We start from the raw sequence: 26331 nt of genomic DNA on the forward strand, positions 1-26331 counted from the left end.
GTGTGTGTGTGTGTGTGTGTGTTTAAGTGTGTGTGTGTGTGTGTGTGTGTGTGCGTGTGTGTGTGTGTGTGTGTGCGTGTGTGAGTGTGTGTGTGTGTGTGTGTGTGTTTAAGCGTGTGTGTGTGTGTGTGTGTGTGTGTGTGCGTGTGTGTGTGTGTGTTTAAGTGTGTGTGTGTGTGTGTGTGTGTGTGTGTGTGTGTTTAAGCGTGTGTGTGTGTGTGTGTGTGTGTGTGTGCGTGTGTGTGTGTGTTTAAGTGTGTGTGTGTGTGTGTGTGCGTGTGTGTGTGTGTGTGTGTGTGTGCGTGTGTGTGTGTGTGTGTGTGTGTGTGTGCGTGTGTGTGTGTGTGTGTGTGTACGCCCTGTGGGGACTGCTGCTGCTCTGATCAGCCCTGTGGTGAACACAGGGGGCTCTGTGATGGTCATTATCTTCTGCACTGATAATCACTGGCAGACATTTTGTTAAATTTTCAGACATGCATATGGAATGAGGCTCATCTCTGTGCAGGTATAATGTCAGAATAACATTAATAATATTAATGTTGGATTAAATCTGAAATAATTGCTTGAGGTGAATGGAGATGGAGTGAAAAAACATAACTCTCAAAGGATCCAATTATGATTGATTATGTCATGAGTATGTCTAAGAAATATCAAATATATAAACCAGCAGAAAACACGCCATTAAAAGCAAGTTTTCATCTGGAAATACATCAGAGAGAAAGTTCCATCCATAGAGATGTAAAAGCACAACAGATTTTTAGAAAACAGAGGAACACAGACTGAATGACTCATGTTTATGTGGACTCTTACAGGCGTTCATCAGGCCACACATTTTTTTTTTAGAAAGTACATCTGTGATTATATTTAGGAATGCGCAAATGCAGAACTGTGCTCTAATTTCATTTAGAAAGATAAAAAATATAAAAAAGAGAAGGAAAACACAAAGGATGCTGGGAGTTCAGCCACCTTATCAATAGAATCCAGCCTGCCATCCTTATCACTTTATGCACAGTTTATATTTTGGTGTGTGACCAATCCCCCCATCCACCCCTCCCCCTTCTCATTTTGTTTAAAAAAATGTGGATTTAAAAAAATTCCAAGAACAAAACAAATAAATAAACAAGCTTGGCATCATTGAGAGGGACTGGGGTCGTGAGGAGGCTGGGCGCTAGGCTAGCATGTCCATCCGTGCAGCTGTGGTGTTGAGGCTCGCCCTGAACCCCCAGCGGCTCCTCAACAGTCTTCTTCATTAATGTGAGTTAACGTCACACCGCTACCTTCAGTGCTTCCTTCCTGTTGGCCCCGATGCCTGTAGAACTGAAAGAGTTTCCATACTTACAAACCCCACCCTGCTCTGCCCTGCCTCCTGATGGTGGGGTTAAAAAAAAAAAAAAACACGTGCAGGGGCAGCTTCAAGATGCATCTGCGGTATGAGCAGGAAGTAAGTGACAGGAAGGAGAGAGGAAACAGGAAGCAGTCAGCCAGGGCCTGGTCTTACCACGGTTGGGTTCATTCCAATCGCTTATTTTATCTTTCCTCGTGTCCTTGGTCCTCATGTGACCGCGAAATCGATCGAGGTCCGCCATCTTTACGGACATTCTCAACACATTAAACGCTCCTCGGAGGAGCGAGGAGGCTCTCGAAGGATGCTTGAGCAAGGAAACATGACTGCATCCCTCGTGGAAGTGGGGGTTTTTTTTGGAATGCGTGACATACAATTGATCGACCTGTGGATCCAGCTTTCCCCATCTGCCATGTCTGCAAATGACGTGGCTTCAAACTGCTGCTTGACCGAGCAAGGATGTCCCATTAGCCTAATACATGTTGCCCCGATTCCTCCGTCCTCATACCTCATCCTTACACCTCCTCCTCCTGTCCTCCGTTGGGTGGAGCCTTGGAGCAAGGGAGGAACGCGAAGAAGAGACGCGAGGAGTGAAAATAAGCGATTGGATTGGATGCTGTGAAAGCGGCGAAACAGTGTTCCCAGAGTTCCCTGAGCTGCTCCCGGTCTACGTTCACTGCGTTTGCGTTACTCAAAGCCAATGTGGTGTGGGGATGGCTGGTTTAAGCAGCCACACCTGCCCTGGGTCAAGCTAATTGGACCTGGCCAATTGGATAATTGGTTAAGAATTAGATAATTGGCCAGGCTAATTGGACCCAGGAACAGGAGTGGCTGCACCTGTGCGTAGTGAGGTAATCACTGCGCACAGGTTAAATCTGCCATCCCCACCCACACAAGGGAGCTTCGGTCATGACTGTGTTACATCTGCTCACTTTGGCTGTAAGATCTTGCCAAACCCTCGTAAATAAATCTGGACTGCTTGAACATCATCTCCCTGTGTCTCTGTGCTGGAGGGCCCCGAGGAAAACCACTTCGGTGGCCTGTGGCAGGCGTGTTTGCCACAGCCAACAATGTCATTTCACAGGTTCATTTAGCCATTCTGGAACCATAGACATCAGTTATCTAGCCGCTGAGGCACAATTAGAAACTTTTTCCCCCCCCTCTTCTTTTGGTGCTCATTCTGAGTTGGCAAAATTTGAAAATGTGAGAGGCAGTGAGGACAATTAGACACAGCCAGCTGCAGCTTGGTTCACCTTCTAGACACAAAATATACGAAATGCATCTCTCTATCCTCTAGTCCTACAGGCAATGCAACATTGATTCACACAAAATGTTACATTGCAGGTATACAGCCTAGATGTGAGTTCACATGTAATGAACACCAAATAATGCGGAACTCAACAGGTAAACATTAAACAGTAAAAGCACTTTTACTGTTAATAAATGCTGGTTCTACCTCTGTAAAATGGGGCTAATTTGTACATGACAGTGTATTGGAATGTAGAAACTCAGCCTTGCAGTGTAAAACTTGCCTTTATTGAAGGATGGAGTCTGTTCCTTTTAAGCGATCGCATTCCTAAGAGAAGACAAAAATGGGACGATCATCTCTCTACCCCTCTCTATTCAATTCCACTCCTTTTCCCTTCTCTCTCGTCCACTCTCTCTCCTTCTCACCGTGAACTCTTCACACTCGTCCTGTGTGTCTTCGTCACCCTCCTCTTCCTCGTCTGTATGACGTGACTCTGTGTCCGCAGCCGATTCGTCCGCAGACACCTCGCCATTACCCTCACCTGCCCGGTGGAGCTCTGCGAGGCGATGGACAGACAGACAGACAGATGCACAGACAGGTGCACAGACGGACGGACAGGCAGATGGAGAGAAAGGCAGACAGACAGAAAGGAAGATATTCAGTTGAAAACTCTCTTCACTGGAGGCTCTGCAGGTGAGTCCTAACCTCTGACTTTCTGTCAGCTGACCGTGTGTATGTGGCATATGCATAGGTGTGGGGTGCGTCCCAATATTCAAAAAATGTATCCTCCACTGCCACCTTGTGGCCCGGAAGCCGAGCTCTGTGTCCTCCCTCCCTCCAGTGTCCCAATACTGGAGACGAGCGAAGTGCACAGAAGTGTTTTGGAGACGCGACTTCAAACTCATCACCTCCCCTCCTTTACTCCACATACTTCTGGGTAGGAGACGAGTGGTAGTGGGGGAGTGGAGGAAAGGAGGTGGAGGAGTAAAAAGTAATGGGATGCACCGAGAGAGATACGTCACCCCCAATATTTTCATATGAATTAATAGCTAGACTAGCCAGCGTGCCTGTGAGAGTTGACATTAAGGCCAGACTGGGTGGTCCCGCGGTGTGTCTCGCCCAACGCAGAAATGAAAGCCGCACCTGTGGTGCGCGACCTCTCCCCTCACCTGCGCTGCTCTCTGTGATGAGCTCCAGGTGGCCCAGCAGGGCGTCGATGTTGGACTTGATCTGAGCCAGTTCAGCTCTGATAGCCTGCAGCTCGCTGGTCTTCACTGCAGAGAGAAGACAGAGACATCACTGCTGCTGCTGTGAGCCTTGAGCTCGGGACATGACCTGAACTGCACCAGAAAATATCTGTCTGTGTACATGGAGTATGTGAATACTGTGAGCTGAGCAAATCACTCTACATAAGAGCATCTGGCAAATGCCTCAACGCAATCAAAGTGGTACAGCCATACAAATTATAAATACATAAGTCTCATTTTACACACTGCTTATAGAAAATCAGTCCTGTAATGGCTAAATTGATTCAGCTTTTGATATGATTTGCAGGCCTTGCCCAGAAAGCAGGGGTTATGAGACGGGGCGGGATATTTTGGGAAACTCACGCTTGCTTCGGACAGAGCGGCTTCCCGTGACGGGGGATCGAGAAACCAGTTTCACGGGCAGCGACTTCACCCTGCGCATGACCGGAATGGCCACACGAGGGCGCTTCAGAGGCACCGGCCGCGGGATCTGCGACGCCCGACTGCGATAGTCAAAAAGTCTGGATAGGGGAGGACACGGTGTAGCTAGATTAAATATTCTCCCTCAATGCATATTTTTTTCATTGCAAAGGAAGACATTAATTTTCCTGGATGGCTTCCTGCAAGCTTAATTAGCCTTCAGAGTAACTCGGTTTGAGCTTCTGCTATTTAAAAAATTCAGATGCAGAGGATGTGGTGGCAGCGATGCCGTCACTGACAGTCTAGTCTAGGGGTGGCCAACCCAGGTCCTGGAGAGCCGCAGGGTCTGCTGGCTTTTGTTTTTACTCGGCACTTAATTGATCAATTAAAGCAGTTGATTACATAGTTAACTCACCTCCCCTGGTTTATTTTGTGTAAGTGGTTGTTGTATTTAAGGTCAAAACAAAAACCCGCAGACCCTGCGGCTCCCCAGGACCGGAGTTGGCCACCCCTGCTCTAGTCTCAAGCAAGGCAGGTCCACCGTCGGATTTAATCCGTTCAACAATGTGGCCCAAATCTGATTTGAAAATATCCGATTCCATGTGCTTTTTTCCTGTTTACACAAGTGAGCAAAAAAATCGGTATTGGGTCACTTTTACCAGGCGGTGTTAACGTAGCCTTAGTGAACCTGCTCATTTATTGGCTGCCAATTAGAGCAATCAGTAAGCTCCACCTCCTGCTTCTCACTTCCTGAAAGTTCATTCACGTTTGTTTACTTAGCTTGGTTCCCCACCGACGAACGTAACTGCTTGGTTTATACAAAGCGTAGCCCATGCCTTGCAGTTTGGTAACAAAAACGGCCAAAGTAACCGGGAACTACTGTACAATGATCTGCCCTTTATTAACCATCAATCATGGAAAAGCAAGTGAAATCATGAGAATGCAAATGGCGCTGTTGCTGTAGCATCCGCCATTAAACGTAGCTAACGCCAGCTAAATCGCCGCCGGAAGCGCGTGTGCAGAACACCTCTGTGGCCTGGTCTCTAACGACTGAAGGAAGTTTTTCGCGGGAGTTTGGAATACGTGAAGTCAAAGCAGGTCCGCACAGTGGTGTGAAGGTAAGAATAATGGCTGCAGTTTATTTATTTTTTGTAATTTCTTGTTTTTGTGATAAGCATTAAAACAATCTAGATGAACCATGGTAGTTATAGGCTATATAGTTTGCGCTAGGATTAAAAAAATCGCGACGAATATGTCCATGAAAGTTTCCGTTTGTCGGACAATTTTATAATTAAATTTTGGACATATATTAGGCTGTTAATATGTGCGCGACAGATAGATATGTTTAACGAGATGTTATGTTACAATATAATCTTGCCTTTATGAACTTTGAAACACTCATTAAGATGAAATGTGCAGTGTTAGGTAAGATTCCTGTGCATTGAAATGTGTGATCAGCTAGGCTTCTGCCTGCAATTTTGGCAGCCTTATCCTGAAAAAAGCAGGGCTTTTCTCTCCGCGAGGGCGTAGAAAAACCCGCCAAGCCAGGGGGATGTCTGATGTCAGATGAAATCCTGGCATTGTTTTGTCATTATGTTTAGTCATGTTGGTTCCACTGTACCAGTCTTTGACCTGCGCCTTCATGGCGGGAAACCGAGGCTTCAAGAGCCCTGCCGTGAGTCAAGCTGTCAATCATTTCTCTGCCGCGAGCCAGGAGTTTGCGCTCGAGCGCCAGACGTAACACATTCATCGCTCCAAATCTAAGACGTGCTGAGAGAGCACGTCACAGCGCCACTGTCTCTGAGGCTTCCCGAAGCCGAAACTCTTCCTATCGCGACAGTGCAGGTGTTCAGTTGTTCACATTTTGCGCACCTGTCGTAGAAATTATCCCTGAAGGAGTCGTAGCCACTGAAAGACAACATGAGACAAAGACTGAAAAACAGCAATAAAGCAAAAAAAGCATAACATCTGGGAGCATTTCTCACATTTTTTCAATGTTACCTCAGAGTCTGACCAGGATGCCCCCCCCCCCCCACAGCTCCCCCATTCCAATTCATTTTCATCAAAACAGGCTGAATTTTTGGTAAAAAACTAGAACTTTCCCCCTCAAACAGCCCATTTTAACTGCTCAACTTCCTTAAAGGTGAAAAGGGTAAACTAAGAATACCTCTTAACCAAAATTAATCTCTCAACCAACACTGGTGTTCTCCACGTCTGTATCTCGCTCTGGATGAGATCGTCTGTTAGGAGATCGGAATGTGATTTAAACCAAGAGATGACTATCCCAAAGTGTATTGCTCTGTTGTGTTTGTAAACAAAGACCTCCACTTTTATATGCAAATAACAAAAATGGAATCACTTTTTCAACGGGAATCAAATTGACATTGAGTCCACTTCTTTCAGAGAGGTTCCCTTGTAAATCACTTCTGCTTTTCTCCTTCATCCATTCAATGTATCTGCATACTCTTATGAGAAACATAAAAAAAAAAAATATATGCATGTACAGTACATATACAGTACTGTATTTGAAATAATTTACATATCACATCTTTTGTTTGTGGTGTACAGGTAGGAAACGGTTTGTTTTTTCAACCTTCTGTGCCCTGAATGTACCCTTGTCTGAAATGCATAGTTGTGTAAATAATATGATATAATATATGTAACACTCAGATATCCTGCGTTTAGAGGTATGAGTAAAATCTGCTGTTTTTGTGAGGAGGTGAAGAACAGCAGCTTTATACCACACCTGTACAGAGCTGCCCCTGGTCTCTTCACCCCCACTGGTCTCTGTGGTTTGGGCTCTCCTGCCATGTTGATGTCTGCAGAGAGGGGGGGGAGGTAGGGAGGGAGGGGGGGACAGAAAGAGAGACAGAGGGAGAGAGAGATAGAGTGAGAAGAGGGAAGATGAGGGCAAGGGGTAGTGTGACAGAGAGAGAGAAAGAGAGTGTGTGAGAGCAAAGAAGAGAGAGAAGGGGAAGCAGAGAGTGAGAAAGGGAGTGAGGGAGAGGTGGGAGGGATGTTGGTACTGGATTAATTCGGCACGGTGTGCAGGTGAGAAGGTGGCGTGTGTCACACAGGTGTGCAGGTGGTGTGTGTCACACAGGTGTGCAGGTGAGAAGGTGGCGTGTGTCACACAGGTGTGCAGGTGGGAAGGTGCTGTGTTGGCCTACCCAGGGTCTGCCCCGCCAGGACGCGCCCGTTCTCAGCGAGCACGGCCCCCCGTGCGTGCCTCTCGCTGGCGTACTGGACGAAGGCGTAGCCCTTGTGGATGGAGCAGCCCAGGACCTGCCCGTACTGAGAGAAGATGGCCTCCACGTCCGGCTTCTTCACCACCGCCGTGTTCAGGTTGCCGATGAACACGCGCGAGTTGATGGACTTGGGGTCGTTCTTGTTAGTCACGTTGCTGGTCTGGACTTTCAGGGACATCTTGTTCCGTGGATTTAAAAAAAAAAATCTGGCTGGGTCTGGTTTGGTTTTTTTTAAACACAACCTGGAGGGAAAAGACACAGAGTGAAACATTTTAGAAGGATTTATTCAGACTGAGACTGAAATTCATCAAAATATATCCCTCGTTATCACTGTTCAGTCAGTGAGTGCCAGCCTCTCATTTTGCTGAACAAGATAACCCCCCAATTTTACAGTAAAGGAATGAATAAAAGCAATCGGTTTTGTGGTGGGGGAGGAGAGACGCTGTCCTATTAGCTGTGTGGTGTCAATCTTATATCCCATTGGCTGTGAGGTGTCAATTTTATACCCCATTAGCTGTGAGGTGTTATTATTTTTATTCGTATTATTGATCTGAGTTCCAGGATCTCACAGGGACCCATTGATGCTATGAAGTAGTAGATCTCTAGTAACAGTAACATTCCAAGCCGCATACGCATCACGCACACACCACTAGGTGGTGCTGTAGGCGTGTGGCTTGATTCGATCCCAGATGCGCCGAGGTCTCTGAGCGCACCAGAGCACCGCAGACCGCCAGCGCTCCCGTCGTCCGACCCAATTAGCGCTGGCGCCGCTCGGACCTCGCCGTTTGACGCAAGATTCTCCCGCCGCTTGAGCATCCGTCAGCGGTGTCGTGTAAGCGGCGTGGGGTTGGCTCACTGGCCGCTCTTACGCGGTAAAATGAAAATTATTATTTTAGAACACCGCCTCTGGCTCTGAGCTCGAAAACGGGGCGAACGCCAGCCGCTGTGTGACGTGGTGAAAGTGCGCGTGCTGTTCGCTGCTGCTGCGGTGGCCTCCAGCAAACCGACAACCAGGGGTGCAGAAAGAGAACATCGGACTGACGTCTTACGAGCTCATCAGGGCCGAACACAGGCACATATCGCAAGAGCAGCGACGTATAAGGGTGTGTGTGCAGAACAGGCAGGCTGCATCCTGTGTGTTACTGACGTTCCCACCTGCACTGCAGATTCTGAACTGGAAACCGAGACGGTACATTCAGGGCTCTTTCCAATCGCTTATTTTACCTCCTCACATCCTCTCCTCACTTACTTAACTCCACCCATCGGAGGACGCAAGGAAACGTGTGGACGGAGGAATAGAGGAAACGTGTATTGGGCAAATGGAACGTCCTCGTTCAACCAAGCGTCAGTTTTGAAGCCCCAGACATAGGAGATGTGGAGAAGTGGATCCACAGGTCAAACATTTGTTCATCACAAAAAAAACAAAAAAACTCTTCCGCAGAAGGATGCAGTCATGTTTCTTTGCTCAAGCATCCTTCGAGAGCCTCCTCGCTCCTCCGAGGAGCATTTAACTGGTTGGAATGTCTTTAAAAATGGCGGACCACAATCAATTTCCAGGTCAGGCAAGGATTGAGGAGACAAGGATGGATAAAATAAGTGATTGGAATGAGCCTCAGTCTTCACCAAAGTTCACCAGTTCACCAAAGCTTCAGAAAGCAGACAGTTCTCCACTCTCCTTCCTGGATGCTGTTATTACTCAGTGCTGCCCCCTACTGTTAACTGGAGGGCAGTGACACTCCACCACCTTTCCTTACAGGTGTGACGGTGAGACTCCGCCAAACACCTGTTCAGGAGGCCCGCAGTCATTGGCTACTTGGGTGGATCAGTATGCTTTTTTCTAAAAGCTTCCAGGTGGCCACGAGTTCAATTCCCGTACTGGGACACAGCCGTTACAGTAATTACAGAAGTTAATTTGTCTTAATTATGTTTATCGTAATTAAGTGCTCTCAAGTCCGAGCCCCTGGCTGTGCTGACTGTGACATACCTGTAAGACAGAAGTTAGCTCCTCAGAGTGGTGATACCTCCTTAATTTGGGCGTAACGAGCTGCACGCTCACGGGGTGAAGTTCGGATTAATTGCGACTTTAACATGGTGGCACGGCCGCGTTTCCCGCCTGTCGCTAGCCCCCCCGCCTCGCGCCGCGAGGGGTAGAGCCGCCCCCCGAAAACCGCCGCTGAAGCCGCGTGGGCCATTCCTAACGAGCGACGCCGCCTCAGCCAATCAGTAAACGCCTGGGGGCTCGGCCGCTCGTGGAGGGAGTCCGCCATTACTGCAGCAATCCCCGCGAGTCGGGGTCTCCACCTCCGCCAGGATGTAATTCCGCTCCCTTTGGTTCGGTTTGTGAGCCGCGAAACGCCGACGGCACAGCCCGGCTTGAGCGGGGCTCGACTCTCCGATCGAAAACAACGCGCCGCACTCTTATTTTTACTTTGTTTATGCCTGAACGACGTTTCAAACAACACTTTGAATTTTCGTACGTGTCCTTCCAGTGGGTGTCCTCATCAGATCGTTACCAGAAAGGCCTTTGGCAGAACATGTGGAGAGAACCTCTTGTTTTTTTTTTTCGTTTTTTGTTTTTTCCCCCCCCGGTAACCCGAGTGACAGTACAGGTAGAAGGAATACCGTACCTTCTTTAATGACAGGCTCATTCTCGCCACAGACATCCCAGCGCTGATCTCTCCGGATTCTAATCTAATTCTAATGCCCTGCCCTCTCAGCATCCACCGAGGCAGGAAGGGTGGTAGAATTTCACCGCCAATTTGCCGCCTGGTTCTGACGTGTTGTCTACTGCTAGCACAGCTAACTGATTCTGGCTGTCCTAGTTCTGTGCTAGCAGGGCTGCCTCATTCTGACTGTGCTTTTCCAATACTAATGGGGCTTAAAGAACAAGGGCATTTCAACATTTCCAGGGTTATAGAAGATCATGATTCACTGTTGGGAGTTTGTTCTGCAAGAAGGATCTACTTCAGTGTTTCTCAACCTTGGTCCTGGGGACCCACTGCCCTGCATGTTTTAGATGTCTCCCTGCTCCAACACACCTGATTCAAATGTATGGTTCGTTATCAGGCTTCTGCAGAACTGATAACGACCCATGGGTCCCCAGGACCAGGGTTGAGAAACACTGATCTACTTCATCTGTTCTCCCCCAAATTTCTTTGATTTGTGATCTATTCTACCTCATCTCTACCTGATGCCTCTGGATGTGTAATCTACTTTACCTCCTGTCCACCTGATGCCTCTGGATTTGTGATCTTTTCTTCCTTATCTCCAACTGATCCCTCTCTGTTTTCTGTGCCATTTTTATCGTTCATTCTGGATATTCTTATAGCTGTAACCTGGGACAGTGTGGATAACCAAAGGATTAAAGAACAAAGGATAAAACTTAAGGACAAAACCTGTTTGTGACAGACACGCCTGCCACAGGCCACCGAAGTGGCTTTCTTTGGGGCCCTCCAGCACAGAGACACAGGGAGAAGATGTTAAAACAGTCCACGTTTATTTGCAATGGTCGGCAAGATGTTATAGCCGAGGAGCAGATGTTAACACACTGTCATGACAGAGAGGCTCCCCTGTGTGGGTGGGGATGGCAGATTTAACCTGTGCGCAGTGATTACCTCACTACGCACAGGTGCAGCCACTCCTGTTCCTGGGTCCAATTAGCCTGGCCAATTATCTAATTATTAACCAATTATCCAATTGGCCAGGTCTAATTAGCTTGACCCAGGCAGGTGTGGCTGCTTAAACCAGCCATCCCCACACCACATACCCCCAACGCCAAACTGAGGCCAGGGAGAATCCCTGGCCGAAGCCTACTCCCCCCCCAGCACTCCAACCAAGCGAGAAAAAAAAAAAACGAAACAAAAAAAAACCAAGCGCCCTTAACACTTTAAGGGCCCCAGAACAGTCCAGTGCACAGCCGTGACCCTCCCCCGGATGATGAGGCAGCCCTCCCCCCTCCTCCCTCTCGGAGCGCGGGGATTCCTGGGCTGCTCAGCTGGTTGGTGGGGATGTCACCGGCTTGGGCTGTTCCAGGGGCTGTGGTGGGGTGGCTGGGCTGGTGGGCTGGCTGGGCTGGCTTCCTTGTGGCGCTGGGGACCAGGAACCCTTGCAGGTGTGGTGGCCGCCAGTCGGCTCTGCTGGAAGGCTGGTGCAGGCTTTCCCCTTCATGGGCTCCGGGCAACCCAACCAGGCCAAAACGACGAACTAAAACAACCAACAGACAAGAAAGGAAGCAATACGGCGCGGCCACTGCTTGTGCGCCGCCCGTAGCTGACCCGCCTTCCCGGCCAAGTCCAGCTCACGGCGCGACCACCTCTCGTGCACCGCCCGTAGCTGACCTGCCTTCACGGCCAGGTCCAGCTCCCCAGCGTCCCAGCTGAGGATCGCTTCCTTCCCCTCCGTGGTCATCTCCCGCTCGCCGTTTTTGGCCTGGAGGATCCGCCCAAAGCCCTGTCAGGAACACCGCAGCTGTTCCTCCTCCAGTGGGCTTCCTGGCTGGCCCTCCTGTGCCTCTTTCTTGTGCCGGAGAAGCCCCACGTTGGGCGCCACTGTGACAGACACGCCTGCCACAGGCCACCGAAGTGGCTTTCTTTGGGGCCCTCCAGCACAGAGACACAGGGAGAAGATGTTAAAACAGTCCACGTTTATTTGCAATGGTCGGCAAGATGTTATAGCCGAGGAGCAGATGTTAACACACTGTCATGACAGAGAGGCTCCCCTGTGTGGGTGGGGATGGCAGATTTAACCTGTGCGCAGTGATTACCTCACTACGCACAGGTGCAGCCACTCCTGTTCCTGGGTCCAATTAGCCTGGCCAATTATCTAATTATTAACCAATTATCCAATTGGCCAGGTCTAATTAGCTTGACCCAGGCAGGTGTGGCTGCTTAAACCAGCCATCCCCACACCACACTGTTATTTTGTGTTTAAAGCATGGGTTGTGGTAGTATAAATTCTGCCTGGAATGCTGTTATTGGTAGTATCCTGTCCTCACACCAGGTGTGTGTAATCTTGTTAGAGTTCCTGTCCTCATATCAGGTGTGTGTAATCTTGTTAGAGTTCCTGTCCTCATATCAGGTGTGTGAGGTCTTGTTAGAGCTTATGCAGGCCGCCAGAGCAGGGATCCTGGGGTGAACAGGGTTAGTCACCACCCTCCAGCGCCCAGAATCAGATTCAGTTTGAGAATATGAGCTGTCACTCACCATGATTTCATTTCTCAGCCTCCCAAAACAAAACAATAAAATAAAAAAAAAACCAAAAAATAAAAAATCGCCAATAAGGAGTATACATCTTATGCAAACCTTAACTGATGTGTGTTGGTCATGGATAATATAACTCGTCTTCTGCGCTTTTCTGAAAAGAGCTTTTCCTCAGGCTGATCGCCTCCCCCCTCCCCTCAGCACTGGGGGGGGGGGGGGGCAGTTTTTGGCTCTGCTGTGATTGCAGCGCAGCTCTCGGGAACACAAGCGGGGGATCATCCATCACCCCCTCAAATCTGTTTTGGGTATGCCGCCTCCCTTTCCGCACGCATCCATCTTGCAGATATTAAGTTATGGACCAGCAAACTGCGGCCATTAAAGGGTCCCGCAAAGACCCTTAACCCCGCCCCCCCGGTGCTCTGGTCCAATCCCCCGAGAGTCTCCCTGCCCCCTGATTGTCCCTGCTCACGGCCGATTGGCTGCGTGACCCCTGGCGTTCCCCACCTGCCTCGTTTCCGCAGGCAGTCTCTAAGCTGAGTGAAGGTCAGAGGGAGCGGAGACACCTCGCGTTGTGAGCGAACGGATTTATGGCGGGTGAGCCAGAACCGCCGCTGCGGGTTTAAAATGAATTTATGGCAGGTGCGCCATCATTGGGAGATGCCGGGAGAGGAATGATGAGTTCCGTGACCTCTGCATCCGTCGCTGTGACGGTGGGGGGGGTGGTGGGGGGGAGGGCGGGGTTACACGCTGTCATTATTTCACCCCCGGTTGGCAGACTGCCTAGTGGGGCTGCTGTTATATAACATCCATGTTACTGAAGGCTTTCAAGGACACAGCTTTGCTTGAGGCTACGACAGAACCGTCACCCTGAGAGCAGTGCTCAACACTGCCCCCTTCAGGTCACATTCATCACTCATAACTGCAGTCAAAACATGGGCTCATGATGAGGACGATGAGGAAGTCGATGGCGACGATGACGGAGATTACTGCGATGATAATTACTCTGACAACTGTGATGATGATGCTGATAAGGATGGTGATGATGATGATGATGATGATGGTGATGTTGTTGGTAGTAACCAGAGTACAGGGTTGATGGGGTACAGCCGAACTCCTCACTCACACTTCGAGGTCTCTAACAGCTGCCCTCCTGTTGCCAGCATCCTCTGCGCAGTAATTGGCTAAGGCACGGAAAGGGAGGTGCTCCCATCCATCAGGACCAGTCCCAGCCTCAGGAGATCATCGGGCAGCTGGGGGAGGGGGGGGGGGGTATTTTTTGGAGAGGAAGCCGATATCGACCCTTTTCCCCAGGAGTCAGTGTCGGATGTTTCCTCTTCCTGCCAATACGACAGCCTATTATCTTTGGCCAGTACTCCATCTCACTCACTCTCTTGCCAATTCAGCCGGCTCCAGGACAGAACTCTGGGACCCGCCTTGCGGTGTGCTGAGCAGGACTGAGCACCCCTGCTCCTCTGCTGGCACGTTTGAGTCGCTGCTTGAAATTCACTGTCTGGCCGAGGAACCAGACATGGACGCGTTTCAGTTGCTTATATTTCCGAAATTGTGGGAACGTCTGTTCTGTGCACCCAATGGAAGCCATTCAGCATTCAGATTATTATGTGATTTTGACAATAACTATTTTCACTCGAACACATTTAGGTTCATAAAAGCAAGAAGTGTAAATAAACATCTCAGTTTATTTAAAATTTTTCATTCACTACTTGTGTTTTGCCCTGAAAATCTGCAGTAAGTTGAGTAGATCAGGCTTCTTAATTCCTATATAAGTGTCTGCAGGCAACAAAATATGAAATATGTTTGGGTGGAAGGGGGGCTTGGGTTGGGCTGAATTCTCCTACTGCTGCCCACTGTGTATATCATTTTTGAGATTGTTCTCTGGAAGTGGAGCATTTCTCCAGACAGCGCCGAGGGCTCCAGGCTACAGCTGCTAAGCCTGATAAGGCTTTGGATGGCTTCCCGCCAAGCGCACAGCTTTCGCTGGGGAGAGGGCCCAGGAGAGCACCAGGCTTCTTCGGCCTTCCGGGCTAACCCCCAGGCTGGCTCTCAGGTGTTTAAAAGGAACACGGACCCTCCTCAGTGATCGCCGCCTCGGGCGATGGGTTCCGCTGCAACACTCCACGATCCTGCCTCGTCCCTGTCCCGCTCTGTAACGGGTGGGAGAGGGAAGCTTCCGGAACGCTTGACGGGGGGGGGGGGGGAGGAGGTGGTCATACGTTATCAGTGGCTGATTTTCCCGCTGATTGGTTTGGAATCAATAATTGGGCCCATCAAGCGACTGAGCCACAGACTCCTGTGCATTAGAGGCCACTGCAGGTGAACCTTCGATGCCAGTAGCTGTCACCCTACAGGCTCCACACAGTACTACAGGAGAGCCAGTAACTGTCTTACACCCTACAAGCCACTCACAGTACTGCAGGAGAGCCAGTGGTCATTCTATATCCTACAGGATATAGACAGTCCACACTGTACTACACTATTACAGCAGACTACAGGTTGTTGTTCACAGACACCCCGTTTGAACCTGCTTAAATGTTGGACTCCTGCTCCCAGCATGCAACAGTAGAGGCTCACAAGATCAAAACAGACAAGGCCAACATATTTTAATTGTTTCAGTTTCTGACTGTTTTGAGTAATTAACCAGTGTGACAGTTTAAACGAGCCTTTCGTTTGCTGCCACCTCTCCGGTTTTTAACCTGATTGCATCTAAATATAGTGGCACCATTTTGTGGGTTTTTTGTGCGCGTTAAATAATCATAATCCAAACAGAGAGAGCCTCTTGCATTCAGCTAGTCTGAGGGAGAGTCAGTTTGCCAATTAGTATTAGCCACATTTTCCCATATTTTGGTTACTATTGAAATGTTGGTGCAAAGAGTTCAAAGGCTGTACAGGTGTCCTCGCCACTGGGGGTGGAGTTATAATGAGCCCCAGCTGCAGGTGGGCGATGCCTCAGTAAACCTACCGAGGTGTTAATTACACACAAGGATCCTCTACAGATTCCAGATGATTGTGATTTGCAGCTTAGCTTTGAGGTGTCAGTGACATCATACTCTACCCAAGAGAAAACGAACCTCCGTGAACTGCTGAGTGGGCGGAGCTACCGGAAATGTGGCCCAGCTACAGTAACACGAACCAGTCAAATGGCTTTGCACTCCACAGCAAAGCAGTGTGATTGATTAGAATCTGAAATGGCATAACAGACTATAATAGCCACGCCCATGTCCAGTTTGGAAAAAAACTTCACTCTGTCCCCACTAGAGCAGGCTAGTCCTTCAAAGAGCCAGGCTGGGCCATTATTTTTGAAATTGAAGTACACTGGGTCCAGTATGATTATTTTCAGCGCAACCCAAACCCATTTCCACTAAACCCTGAGCACAACTTTAAAGACAGTCAGTCATGCTACCTTTAAGTGCACCCACAACTTTTACCCACAATCCTCGGGGCAAATCTATGCCCTTCTTTCAGACCCGTCTGCATTTGGTTCCATTTTGCCTTTTAAAGACGGGGAACACCATGTTTACCCCTGGGCCGGGCAAGTATGAGTCCCTAATAATGACTGCTAAGTGCTCTTGTTCTCGTACCGGTTTTTGAGACTTATTTTTCCTTTCATTTGTTGGAGAGGACAGGACAGCCCATTAATGGATCCATTTTAAAATCAATGGCTCAATGTACTTGAGTGGGCCCTGCAGAATAGACCCATGCTTTAAAGCCATCTGCTGGAGGATGAGGCCGGACAGTTTCGTTCATGATACACAGGTTTCAGGAAGAGTGTGTGTGTGTGTGTGTGTGTGAGAGTGCGTGTACGTGTGTGTGCGTGTGTGTGAGAGTGCGTGTGAGAATGTGTGTATGCATGTGTGTGTGTGACCGTGGGTGTGTGTGTGTGAATGGCCCTGAGTATCTATCCATCCAACCATCTATCAGTCCAACTGTCCATCCTTCTGTCCATCCATCTATCCATCCTTCTGTCCATCCATTACACCCTGCTAATCTCTCATTCATGCATGGAGCGGCAAACACCATTCTTTTTGGTGACACAGTTTTAGACATAGGGTTGCAGGTTCAGTTCCAAAGCTGGGCACTTTCCCCATGTGCTCTCCACACAGGTGATGTGTTTGAAAGCTGTCAGTAATGGGTTCAGCAGTGTCCCTCACCTGCAGCTCTCTGCCACGACTTCAATAAGCAAATCCCCTGGAGAACAGAACCAGCATAAGAACCACAACTCCTCACCTGCCAGGAGCTCCACCAATCACAGAGCACGATGGTAACAATAACTCAAAGGAATGAGGATACTTTTTTGCTGTAGTCCTTTAAAAGGCTCCTGAAAGTATAACCAGAAAGTGTCGACCAATCATTGCCTCAATCTTGAATGTTTTTTGTTTTTTTCCTGTTTCTTCTCACTTCATAACTGAATCAAGTCACAGAGGTAACAGGGGAATTCTCATCACTGAGATTTCCTCGAATTGCCTCCGTTTTTGAATGGTCTTGAGATCCTTGAAATCAGTTTTTGTATTCAGTTTTTTCTTCTCGCAGAATATGATTGTATTCTGTGTACCCGTAAGCTCAGTATGCGGCGTTATTGTCTCTTGTGAGCAAAGTTTTATTTATTTCAGCTATTTTTCCTGGAAAATGCATGTTGATATTTGACTCAGATGACAACCTAGGAGGCTGTAGGGGAAGAGAGCAGACAGCTCCCAAAGGAAGATGGGTTATATAACCTAAATGGCTTTTTGTGTGTGGTGTATGTGGTTGGGACCTGTACCTGTAATTGGGTGGTATTCAGGCCCTCTTACAAGAGAAAATTTGTGTTGGTTTAACATTAACTATGTCACAAAAAACATAATACTAGATTATCCACTTGATGGTCGGCACGTGTGTTATCTCATACTTGCACATGATCACGATATGACCTTACTGAACGCAGTCTTTATTTGTATGACTTTACTGAACGCAGTCTTTATTTTTATGACTTTACTGAACGCAGTCTTTAGTTGTATGACTTTACTGAACGCAGTCTTTATTTGTATGACCTTACTGAACGCAGTCTTTATTTGTATGACTTTACTGAACGCAGTCTTTATTTTTGACTTTACTGAACGCAGTCCATATTTGTATGACCTTACTGAACGCAGTCTTTATTTTTATGTCTTTACTGAACGCAGTCTTTATTTGTATGACCTTACTGAACGCAGTCTTTATTTGTATGACTTTACTGAACGCAGTCTTTATTTTTGACTTTACTGAACGCAGTCTTTATTTGTATGACCTTACTGAACGCAGTCTTTATTTTTATGTCTTTACTGAACGCAGTCTTTATTTGTATGACCTTACTGAACGCAGTCTTTATTTGTATGACTTTACTGAACGCAGTCTTTATTTTTGACTTTACTGAACGCAGTCTTTATTTGTATGACCTTACTGAACGCAGTCTTTATTTGTATGACTTTACTGAACGCAGTCTTTATTTGTATGACTTTACTGAACGCAGTCTTTATTTGTATGACTTTACTGAACGCAGTCTTTATTTTTGACTTTACTGAACGCAGTCTTTATTTGTATGACTTTACTGAACGCAGTCTTTATTTTTGACTTTACTGAACGCAGTCTTTATTTGTATGACTTTACTGAACGCAGTCTTTATTTGTATGACTTTACTGAACGCAGTCTTTATTTTTATGTCTTTACTGAACACAGTCTTTATTTTTATATCCTTACTGAACACAGACTTTATTTGTATGACTTTACTGAATGCAGGGGTGGTGGGGGGGTGGTGGAGGGGACGGGGGGCGCGAGGGCTGAGTACACATCCAGCTCACGGGTGCGTTTGCGCTCTCCCTCCGCGTCCCGCCGGGGATGAGGTCACTTCTGTCACAGGGCTTTTTCGCGGCTGAGCTGGGCGCCGGGTTTCCGTCCTGAAGCGCGACCTTGGCGACTCTCTCGCTGCGTCGCGTTCCGCCCGCTGGGTCGCGTTCCGCTCGCTGTGCACATTCACACGCCGCCAGCCGCCGCTCGCTTTCACACCGTCCCTGAAACACCGCGACACGCCAGCGGGAAGTAATTACTGCCCCCCGGAGGTCAGCCCCGGCCTTGCGCCGCTGCCGTTCTCTCCTTCCACTCAGTCAGCGGAGAGCTGAACCCAAACCTCCTCCTCCTCGAGTGCTTTTGTTTGATTCGTGACAGCCCTCTACCCACAGGAGAAAAGCAGTGGTGCATTGTGGGAAGCAAGGCGAGCAGAGTCGTGTCGGGTGGAATTAGCGCACTCAAGTCTGGGACCCTGCGTGGCGGACAGAGGAGAATTTCACTGGGATGATTAAAAACGATGTTCTTCAAACGCAACCTGCCGCTGTACAAAATTTATATTTTGTTTTAAATCAGCAGTCGTAGGAAGTGCCACTGTTAATTTATAAGTAATGAGACACGCGTAGGCCTTGAGCTGTGAGTTTTTATCCCCGTGTGAACTTCATAGATATTTTAGTTCCATTAACCCAAATTTCTAGAGGAGAATTTTTGCTACAAGAAAGCTGAACCTTCAATTCAGTTTTACTTGTATAGAGCCTTTTCAGAGACTATGTCACAGAGATACTTTGCAGATATTCTGATGCACTTGTTGTACGTCGCTCTGGATAAGAGCGTCTGCTAAATGCCTGTAATGTAATGTTCTATGAGTTTGGTGTGAGCACAGAGCCAGGAATTTGTATTTGATTGTTAAGCTTTAAGTTGGTAGATCTTTGTTCGCTGTGAAACTATCCAAACACACCTTTTCCTAAACTCTGACACCTTCAAGAATATTGCAGACCTCAGTGACCACATGCTACTGGAGTTCATTTATTTATATTTTTTGACTGCACAATATTTGTATTTTAAGGACACACGTTGTAAAATGCGCATTTGACGGGAGATTTCCCCACCACATTCAGAGTGGAGTTTCTGTGCCACACAACTCTCCTGGGATCTGATGTCTCGTAACATGATCAGTGATTACCTCAGGGATGTTTCTGATTACTGTCATTGCTGATGTGTAGATATTTACGTCTGGAATAGTAATTTATTTAAGATTTTGTGATATCATTACTTTTTTCCCCCACAAACTTTGCTGCGTGTTCTCTGTAGATTTTTGCAGACATATTTGAACTTGTGGATAGACTTTCTTTCTCCATGCCTGGGTTCAAGGTCTAATAACCGATGCCACAATCCAATCATACCAGTTTGCTGCTAGTGCTGAGTGCGATGTGGTAAAGAGAGATTTACCTGTGAATCATAACCTATACTTACTACATTAATTTTTACAGAATTTAGCCTAACCCATTTTAATTTAACAGAATTTAACCCCTTTAGCTAGCTGCAGTCATTAATTTGAGGACTGTTATGTCAAGAGAACTTCAGGATTATTTGCCATAGAATTATTCAAATATTTGACAGTAACTGGCAGTTCCAGTTATGTATGCTGTCTGTGGGATTTGTATAAAGATAGTATAGTATCAGTGTGCCAGGCCAAATACCCTTATTTAGACTAAAGATGCTCTCAGGTATGATTGGCCCTATAATTCCCTCCCTCTCATCTCAGCTGATGTGTGGTGAGTGTTCACAAAATGGCCGCTGTCCCCATTCAGTGGGGTCTCACGGTCGCTGGCCCCCCTGTGTTCTCTCTCCTCCTTCCTGCGTTTTCCCGCTCTTTCCCTCCCTCGGCACACGCCACGCGGACTCCGCCCATTTCCGCGCGCAGCAGAACCGCTAATCCAACCCTCCCCCGCAATACGCCACGTATCCCACAATCCCACCTGTTCATAAAAACCTGACCTTCAGCGGCGAGAGCATCTCAGCGTTATTCCTTTCATTATTAGCTGTTTCTGCTGTGTAAAATAAGCCACTTTTCAAATGTGATGTTGTTGTTCTGGTGGTGGGACAGATGGTTGGGATCTAACAAGTAATTGTAAAAAAATAAAATTGTGCTTTATATAAGGAGTGAAAAAAATACATGAGTGAGAAAAATACTGAATTTATTCCAGTTTTCAAATGCAAGAACACTCATATTGAGCACATATTTAATGAATGTTTATATATATATCTATATATAAGTCCTAGCTAAATTAAAGTAGAACTCTTTTTGCTTCTTAAAAGGGAACCCGTGCTAAAAAAAAACATACCTGAAAAATAAGAATTAATTAGATTGTAATGTTGGTACAGGTTCAGAATGCTTTTTTTTCTTTGGTTCATATTCAAGAAAAGAAAAATCCTTTCTTTACAAATAAAATGCGGCAGTGCACTTTGGGATTGCTGTTCCTCGCAACAGCGTTTCAGCTGGCTTTCAGTCGAGGTAAAATGCAGCTGTTTGTATTCTGTTTCTGCTTTAGTCAGAGACATGCAGGAGTTGCATAAACGCTACAGCCTGCCAGCGAGCTGAAAACTGGCACTGTAGCCTAAGGGCTGCAGGTTCGATTCCCAGCTGGGGCACAGCCGTTGTGCCCTTCAGCAGTGCAGGTTAAGCACCTCGGTCAAAGTATTAAAAAACTGTATAATGAAATAAAGTGTATAAAAATGGATACTCTGTAAAAAAATTGAAAAAATGCTGTTTGCCCTGAATAAGAGTATTTGCTAAATGCCCGTAATGTATATTAGAATGTGCATCTCGTTGTCATCTCAGAACATGAGAGCATTTGGTGACGAGGTCGGGTCCTTCAGCCTGTCTGTTCTGGCAGTTTTTCTGGAATGCATCCAGTGCTGTGTCAAGTCTCCGTCCTCCACAGGACCTGACCTGACCTGACAGGCAGTGTCATGTGCGAATACAACCATCCGTTCGGGGGAAAATACGCCCTGACGTCAGGAACAAACACACAACCAGATTTCAGCACCGGAGAAAAGCTGCAGTACAAGAGGGAAATGCAATTTACAGAAATGCAGATCATCCGAGTGCAAATTCAGCAGGAAAGGATGACAGACAATCCAAGCCTAAAAATGCCATGAATTGATTTGGTAATCTAAATTACTGTCCCTAAGCAGAAAGGACGGTGTATTCCAGTGAGTACTTCATGTTGACGGATCTGAAGGACGTGATTTTTTTTCTTGGCTAATATACTGTGCAGAGGCTGAAAGAGAAATTAATGTCGAATGAAAAGATTTTTGGAGATGGGAAAGTGGAGAAGTCAGACGCTGACAGCTGCAGCTTTAGAGGCTAAGAGAGCACCTGGGGTTTGGAGAGATTCACCGTGAACCCTGAACATCAAACACACACACACACACACAGATACACACACGCGCACACACACACACACTCAGACACACACATACACATAAACACACACACACTCACAGACACACGCATACGCATGCACACGCGCACGCACACACACTCACGGACACACGCATACACATAAACACGCACACATACACACATGCACATACACTCTCACACACGCATGCACACACGCATACACACGCACATACACTCACACACGCACATACACTCTCACACGCATACACATAAACACGCACACACACACACACACTCACAGACACACACACACTCACTCACACATCCACACACACACAATCACACACACATACACACACAAGCTCAAGCGCACGTAGACAAACAGATGGACGCACACACTCCAGAATCTGTTTTTTTAACCCACTTTCAAATTATTCTCTTTAATTTTTTCAGCTTTGAATCTCTTGTGTCATTGTAAAAGTACAGATGATAAATTTTGAGCATTTCAGAATTTAAACATTTCAAGATCAAAACCCATCTGCAAATGAGAATAACGCCCCAGAAATGATTCACGTGGAGGCAACAGAACGGATCGGATACAGGGACCGAAAAACAAGGACAGGGAGACAGACGAATAGTCAGGCATCTGTGACAGCTGTGCTCACAGCTCTGAGAAATATTATCAGCTGTTAATAAAAACAATCACTTTGTGTTTGATTGCACTGGCACTGAAAAATATGCTTAACAAGTTACTCAAGGCAGATATCAGGAAAATGCACAAATATATGCTCTGTGTCCTAGACTGCAACACTGTCCTGCTTTCCTTTTTTTTTTTTTTTTTTCTCCTTATGGCGATTTTTTGTCTTGGTAGCACACCTGGCATCTGTCTGGAATGATATTCACCGGTGAGAGTTGGCCAGGGGAGAAATTTGAAATAAATTAGTTAAAGGTGGCTTTTCCCCGTGGGAGAAGAGCACATATCAGAAGCGGAGCTGCTTCTGTTTGGGGGTGTTTTACTGAGTGTGCTAAACATCACCTGCTGTCTGTTCCAATTCGAGGCGATAAGCTCTCTCTGAAGCCTAATTTAATCGCGCCCTCGTTACGCGCCTGGAATCTGTGCTCGGCACGGTCGCCGCGAGCTTCTGGATAAACTCGGCTGCTCTCTGACCGTGTCTCCGAGCGGCGCAGCGGGACGGACGCTCGCGACTGCCGGCTATTCCCGACCTCGCTCCCGCCGTCTCGGGCGTCTGTTCAGCCAGACGTCGGTCCAGCGGGACCCACCGGCACCACTGTTTACCCGACAAATTTAAGTGCGAAATAAACGGGACGCACCTTCAGCGCTGTTTGCCTGACGAATTTCAGTGGGGAAATAAACGGTAATGTCTTTCTCTCACTCTAAAAGTAAACTTTTGACTTTTTGATTTTGGTCTAAACGATATGGATACTTTAACAACACAGGAAAAAAACTTTCATTCGATCTACAATGTCGGCGTTCTTCGCCACTGTGGTAGAGAGTTACGTGAGTCTGCGGTGTGTGACCATGAGGACTGTTTAGAGGGAAGCTCGGGGACGCGTTTCCCCTGGCAACGCTCGCGCGACCGTCCGAAGCACAGGCACATCTGCTCTCCCGCTTTCTGCCCCTGCGTGAGTTCACGTGGTTTCATCCAACCGGCGGTTTGAGATCCCACGACACTCGTCCCAAGGAGTAGGGGGGGTTCCCTGGTGTCCTGGCTAAATTCCCAATCTGGCTGTCTCAACCTGCTACCTAATCATCCCCTGATTTAATTGGTTAAAAAATGTTCTTTCCTTCTCCACCTCAGGTGAGGTGTGGTGAGACGTTCTGGCACAAAATGGCTGCCGTGCATCACCCAGGTGGGCGCTACACACTGATGGTGATTGAGGAGAGCTTTTGAGTGTGAGAAAAGATCTATACAAAAGTGTTATATAAATGCAGGCCACCGTTATTATTATTATTGCCCTCACTTTCCAGGTAAAACTTGAGAGCTAATAAAGCTTTTGTGAAATGTTTCTTTTTTTTCTTTTTGTTCCTGGGGAACTTTGGCCTGAGAAACGGCGGACTTCCTTTTCTCATTAAAACGGAAAGGGCAGCTCCGGCTCCCGCTGCGATGCCTCGAGTGCGGTGCTGAGAAAGTCCGCCCCCGTCTAACGGCTCTCCAAACCTGAAGAGCTCCTGGCAGTCGTGCCACAGAGGCACTTCATTTCATTCAGCATAAGCAGGATGAGGAACGGTGGAGTAAACTGAAAGGAACTGCGTGACGGGGTGGAAAGGGCTGCTACGTCCTCGGCCAATCAGAGCTCTTGCCTCCACCGAGGAGCACGCGGAGCAGATGTTCTCTTCCAGAGTGACTCACGTAAGCACACACAAACAGGTGTGGGCGGGAAACTATGCTGTTGCCATGCCAACCGGGTTACAACCCATACTAGAGGTCCAATGCACTAGTGGAAGGGGGTGGAAGACTCTGGCACTAACTCTGCCGTCCTGACTGCAGGGCACTCATTCCACTACTGGGGGGGCAGCGTAGAGGTGTGACCTAGAGGAGGCCCCTTTTGGGGATGGGGTACTAATGTTTGATCCAATCATACAACACACCCCTCCCCCCATGAAAAGTATAGACGGTATGCACATGACGTCACCGTAAGTGGAAGTCACTGCGGTTACACCCACTGAGTGGCAGAAAGACTACTTGCGTTCAGCTTGAATGCCGTGAAAACACGAAAAACACATCTAAAATGGGAAAGAGCTGTTGTGCGATTGACTGTACAAATAGATTCAACAAGAAATCGGAGCTATCCTTTTATAGACTGCCGAAAGCTAAAGAAAAGAGAAGCAAATGGATCACTGCAATTCGCAGAAACAACTGGAATCCAGGCACCGAAACGTGGATTTGCGGTTGTCATTTTGTGTCAGATATGTTGGTTTTTTGGGTAAAATCATACCTTAAGTTTATATACTGTATTGACTACTCATGAATTAAATATTTAGCATCTTTCATTTATATTCTGTGTAGGCTAACTGTAAAGTTTTTATAAGCATTTATTAAAAAACATCCATGATGATGAGCCTTGTGTTCTACAAACAAAGGGGGGATGGTTAGATAGTATTAGCTAGCCAAGCATATAAATTAAGGTATGATTTTACCCAAAAATCCAACATACCTGACACAAAATAACAACAGCAAATCCACGTTGAATGTCCATGGACCACTGGTTCTTTGGTAAGTTGTAAGGATCACTGTCAAGTCCAACTGCCTTTAATTTAAGCAGATAATCGTTTGTTTTACTCCCGGTTTTGCAGTTTCCTCTACTACAGGCAGCCATGTGGCAGCATGTTTTGCCGCTCAGTCCGACTGAGGGGGGCGTATTCCGGTGGGAAAGTGACGTCACTGCATACCCTCTATAACTACCTGTGGCTGGGGCAGGATGGGGTATAATTGCTTTAGTAGCATTTCAGTTCAGCTGTAAGAGTCCATTTGTGGATATGCTTGTGTGCGCTCATCCGTATTACTGGGGAGACTACCCCGATAGATCTGTGTTTCCAGCTGAGCATTCCATTCACAGCCCGCTGATTCCCCAACCACCAAACTGCCAGGCTGCACTGTGTGAGGTAGGACTCTCAGACCGCCGTGCTGCACTGTGTGAGGTAGGACTCACAGACCGCCGTGCTGTACTGTGTGAGGTAGGACTCACAGACCGCCGTGCTGTACTGTGTGAGGTAGGACTCACAAACCGCCGTGCTGTACTGCGTGAGGTAGGACTCACAGACCGCCGTGCTGCACTGTGTGACGTAGGACTCACAAACAGCCACACTGCACTGTGTGAGGTAGGACTCACAAACCGCCGTGCTGCACTGTGTGAGGTAGGACTCACAAACCGCCGTGCTGCACTGTGTGAGGTAGGACTCACAAACCGCCGTGCTGCACTGTGTGAGGTAGGACTCACAAACCGCCGTGCTGCACTGTGTGAGGTAGGACTCACAAACCGCCGTGCTGCACTGTGTGAGGTAGGACTCACAAACAGCCACACTGCACTGTGTGAGGTAGGACTCACAAACCGCCGTGCTGCACTGTGTGAGGTAGGACTCACAAACCGCCGTGCTGCACTGTGTGAGGTAGGACTCACAAACCGCCGTGCTGCACTGTGTGAGGTAGGACTCACAAACAGCCACACTGCACTGTGTGAGGTAGGACTCACAAACCGCCGTGCTGCACTGTGTGAGGTAGGACTCACAAACCGCCATGCTGCACTGTGTGAGGTAGGACTCACAAACCGCTGTGCTGTACTGTGTGAGGTAGGACTCACAAACTGCCATGCTGCACTGTGTGAGGTATACTGTGTGAGTCCAGCATTGGAGGCTTTAGGGTCTCTTCCAACTGAAAAATGAAATGG

At 47.6% G+C, this 26331-nt stretch overlaps 1 protein-coding gene across 3 annotated transcripts in view; it reads right to left on the bottom strand.

The window, feature by feature from the left end:
• Positions 1 to 349: 349 nt before the first annotated feature.
• Positions 350 to 26331, bottom strand: part of LOC118207435 (RNA-binding protein Raly-like) — a 59633-nt gene continuing 33651 nt past the window's right edge. Inside the window, exons 2-9 of one of the 3 annotated variants that reach the window (XM_035381008.1) lie at positions 7429 to 7748; positions 7005 to 7077; positions 6131 to 6166; positions 4202 to 4359; positions 3761 to 3865; positions 3017 to 3147; positions 2875 to 2918; positions 350 to 1423 (exon numbers count right to left, since the gene is read on the bottom strand). In XM_035381008.1, coding sequence (XP_035236899.1) covers positions 2877 to 2918; positions 3017 to 3147; positions 3761 to 3865; positions 4202 to 4359; positions 6131 to 6166; positions 7005 to 7077; positions 7429 to 7684 — 801 coding nt within the window. In that variant the 5' untranslated portion in view covers positions 7685 to 7748 and the 3' untranslated portion in view covers positions 350 to 1423; positions 2875 to 2876. The remainder of the gene's footprint in view (positions 1424 to 2874; positions 2919 to 3016; positions 3148 to 3760; positions 3866 to 4201; positions 4360 to 6130; positions 6167 to 7004; positions 7078 to 7428; positions 7749 to 26331) is intronic. The other 2 variants (XM_035381007.1, XM_035381009.1) reach the window with 2 other exon arrangements.

This window comes from Anguilla anguilla, chromosome 11 (genome assembly GCF_013347855.1).
Source record: "Anguilla anguilla isolate fAngAng1 chromosome 11, fAngAng1.pri, whole genome shotgun sequence".
NCBI lineage: Eukaryota > Metazoa > Chordata > Actinopteri > Anguilliformes > Anguillidae > Anguilla > Anguilla anguilla.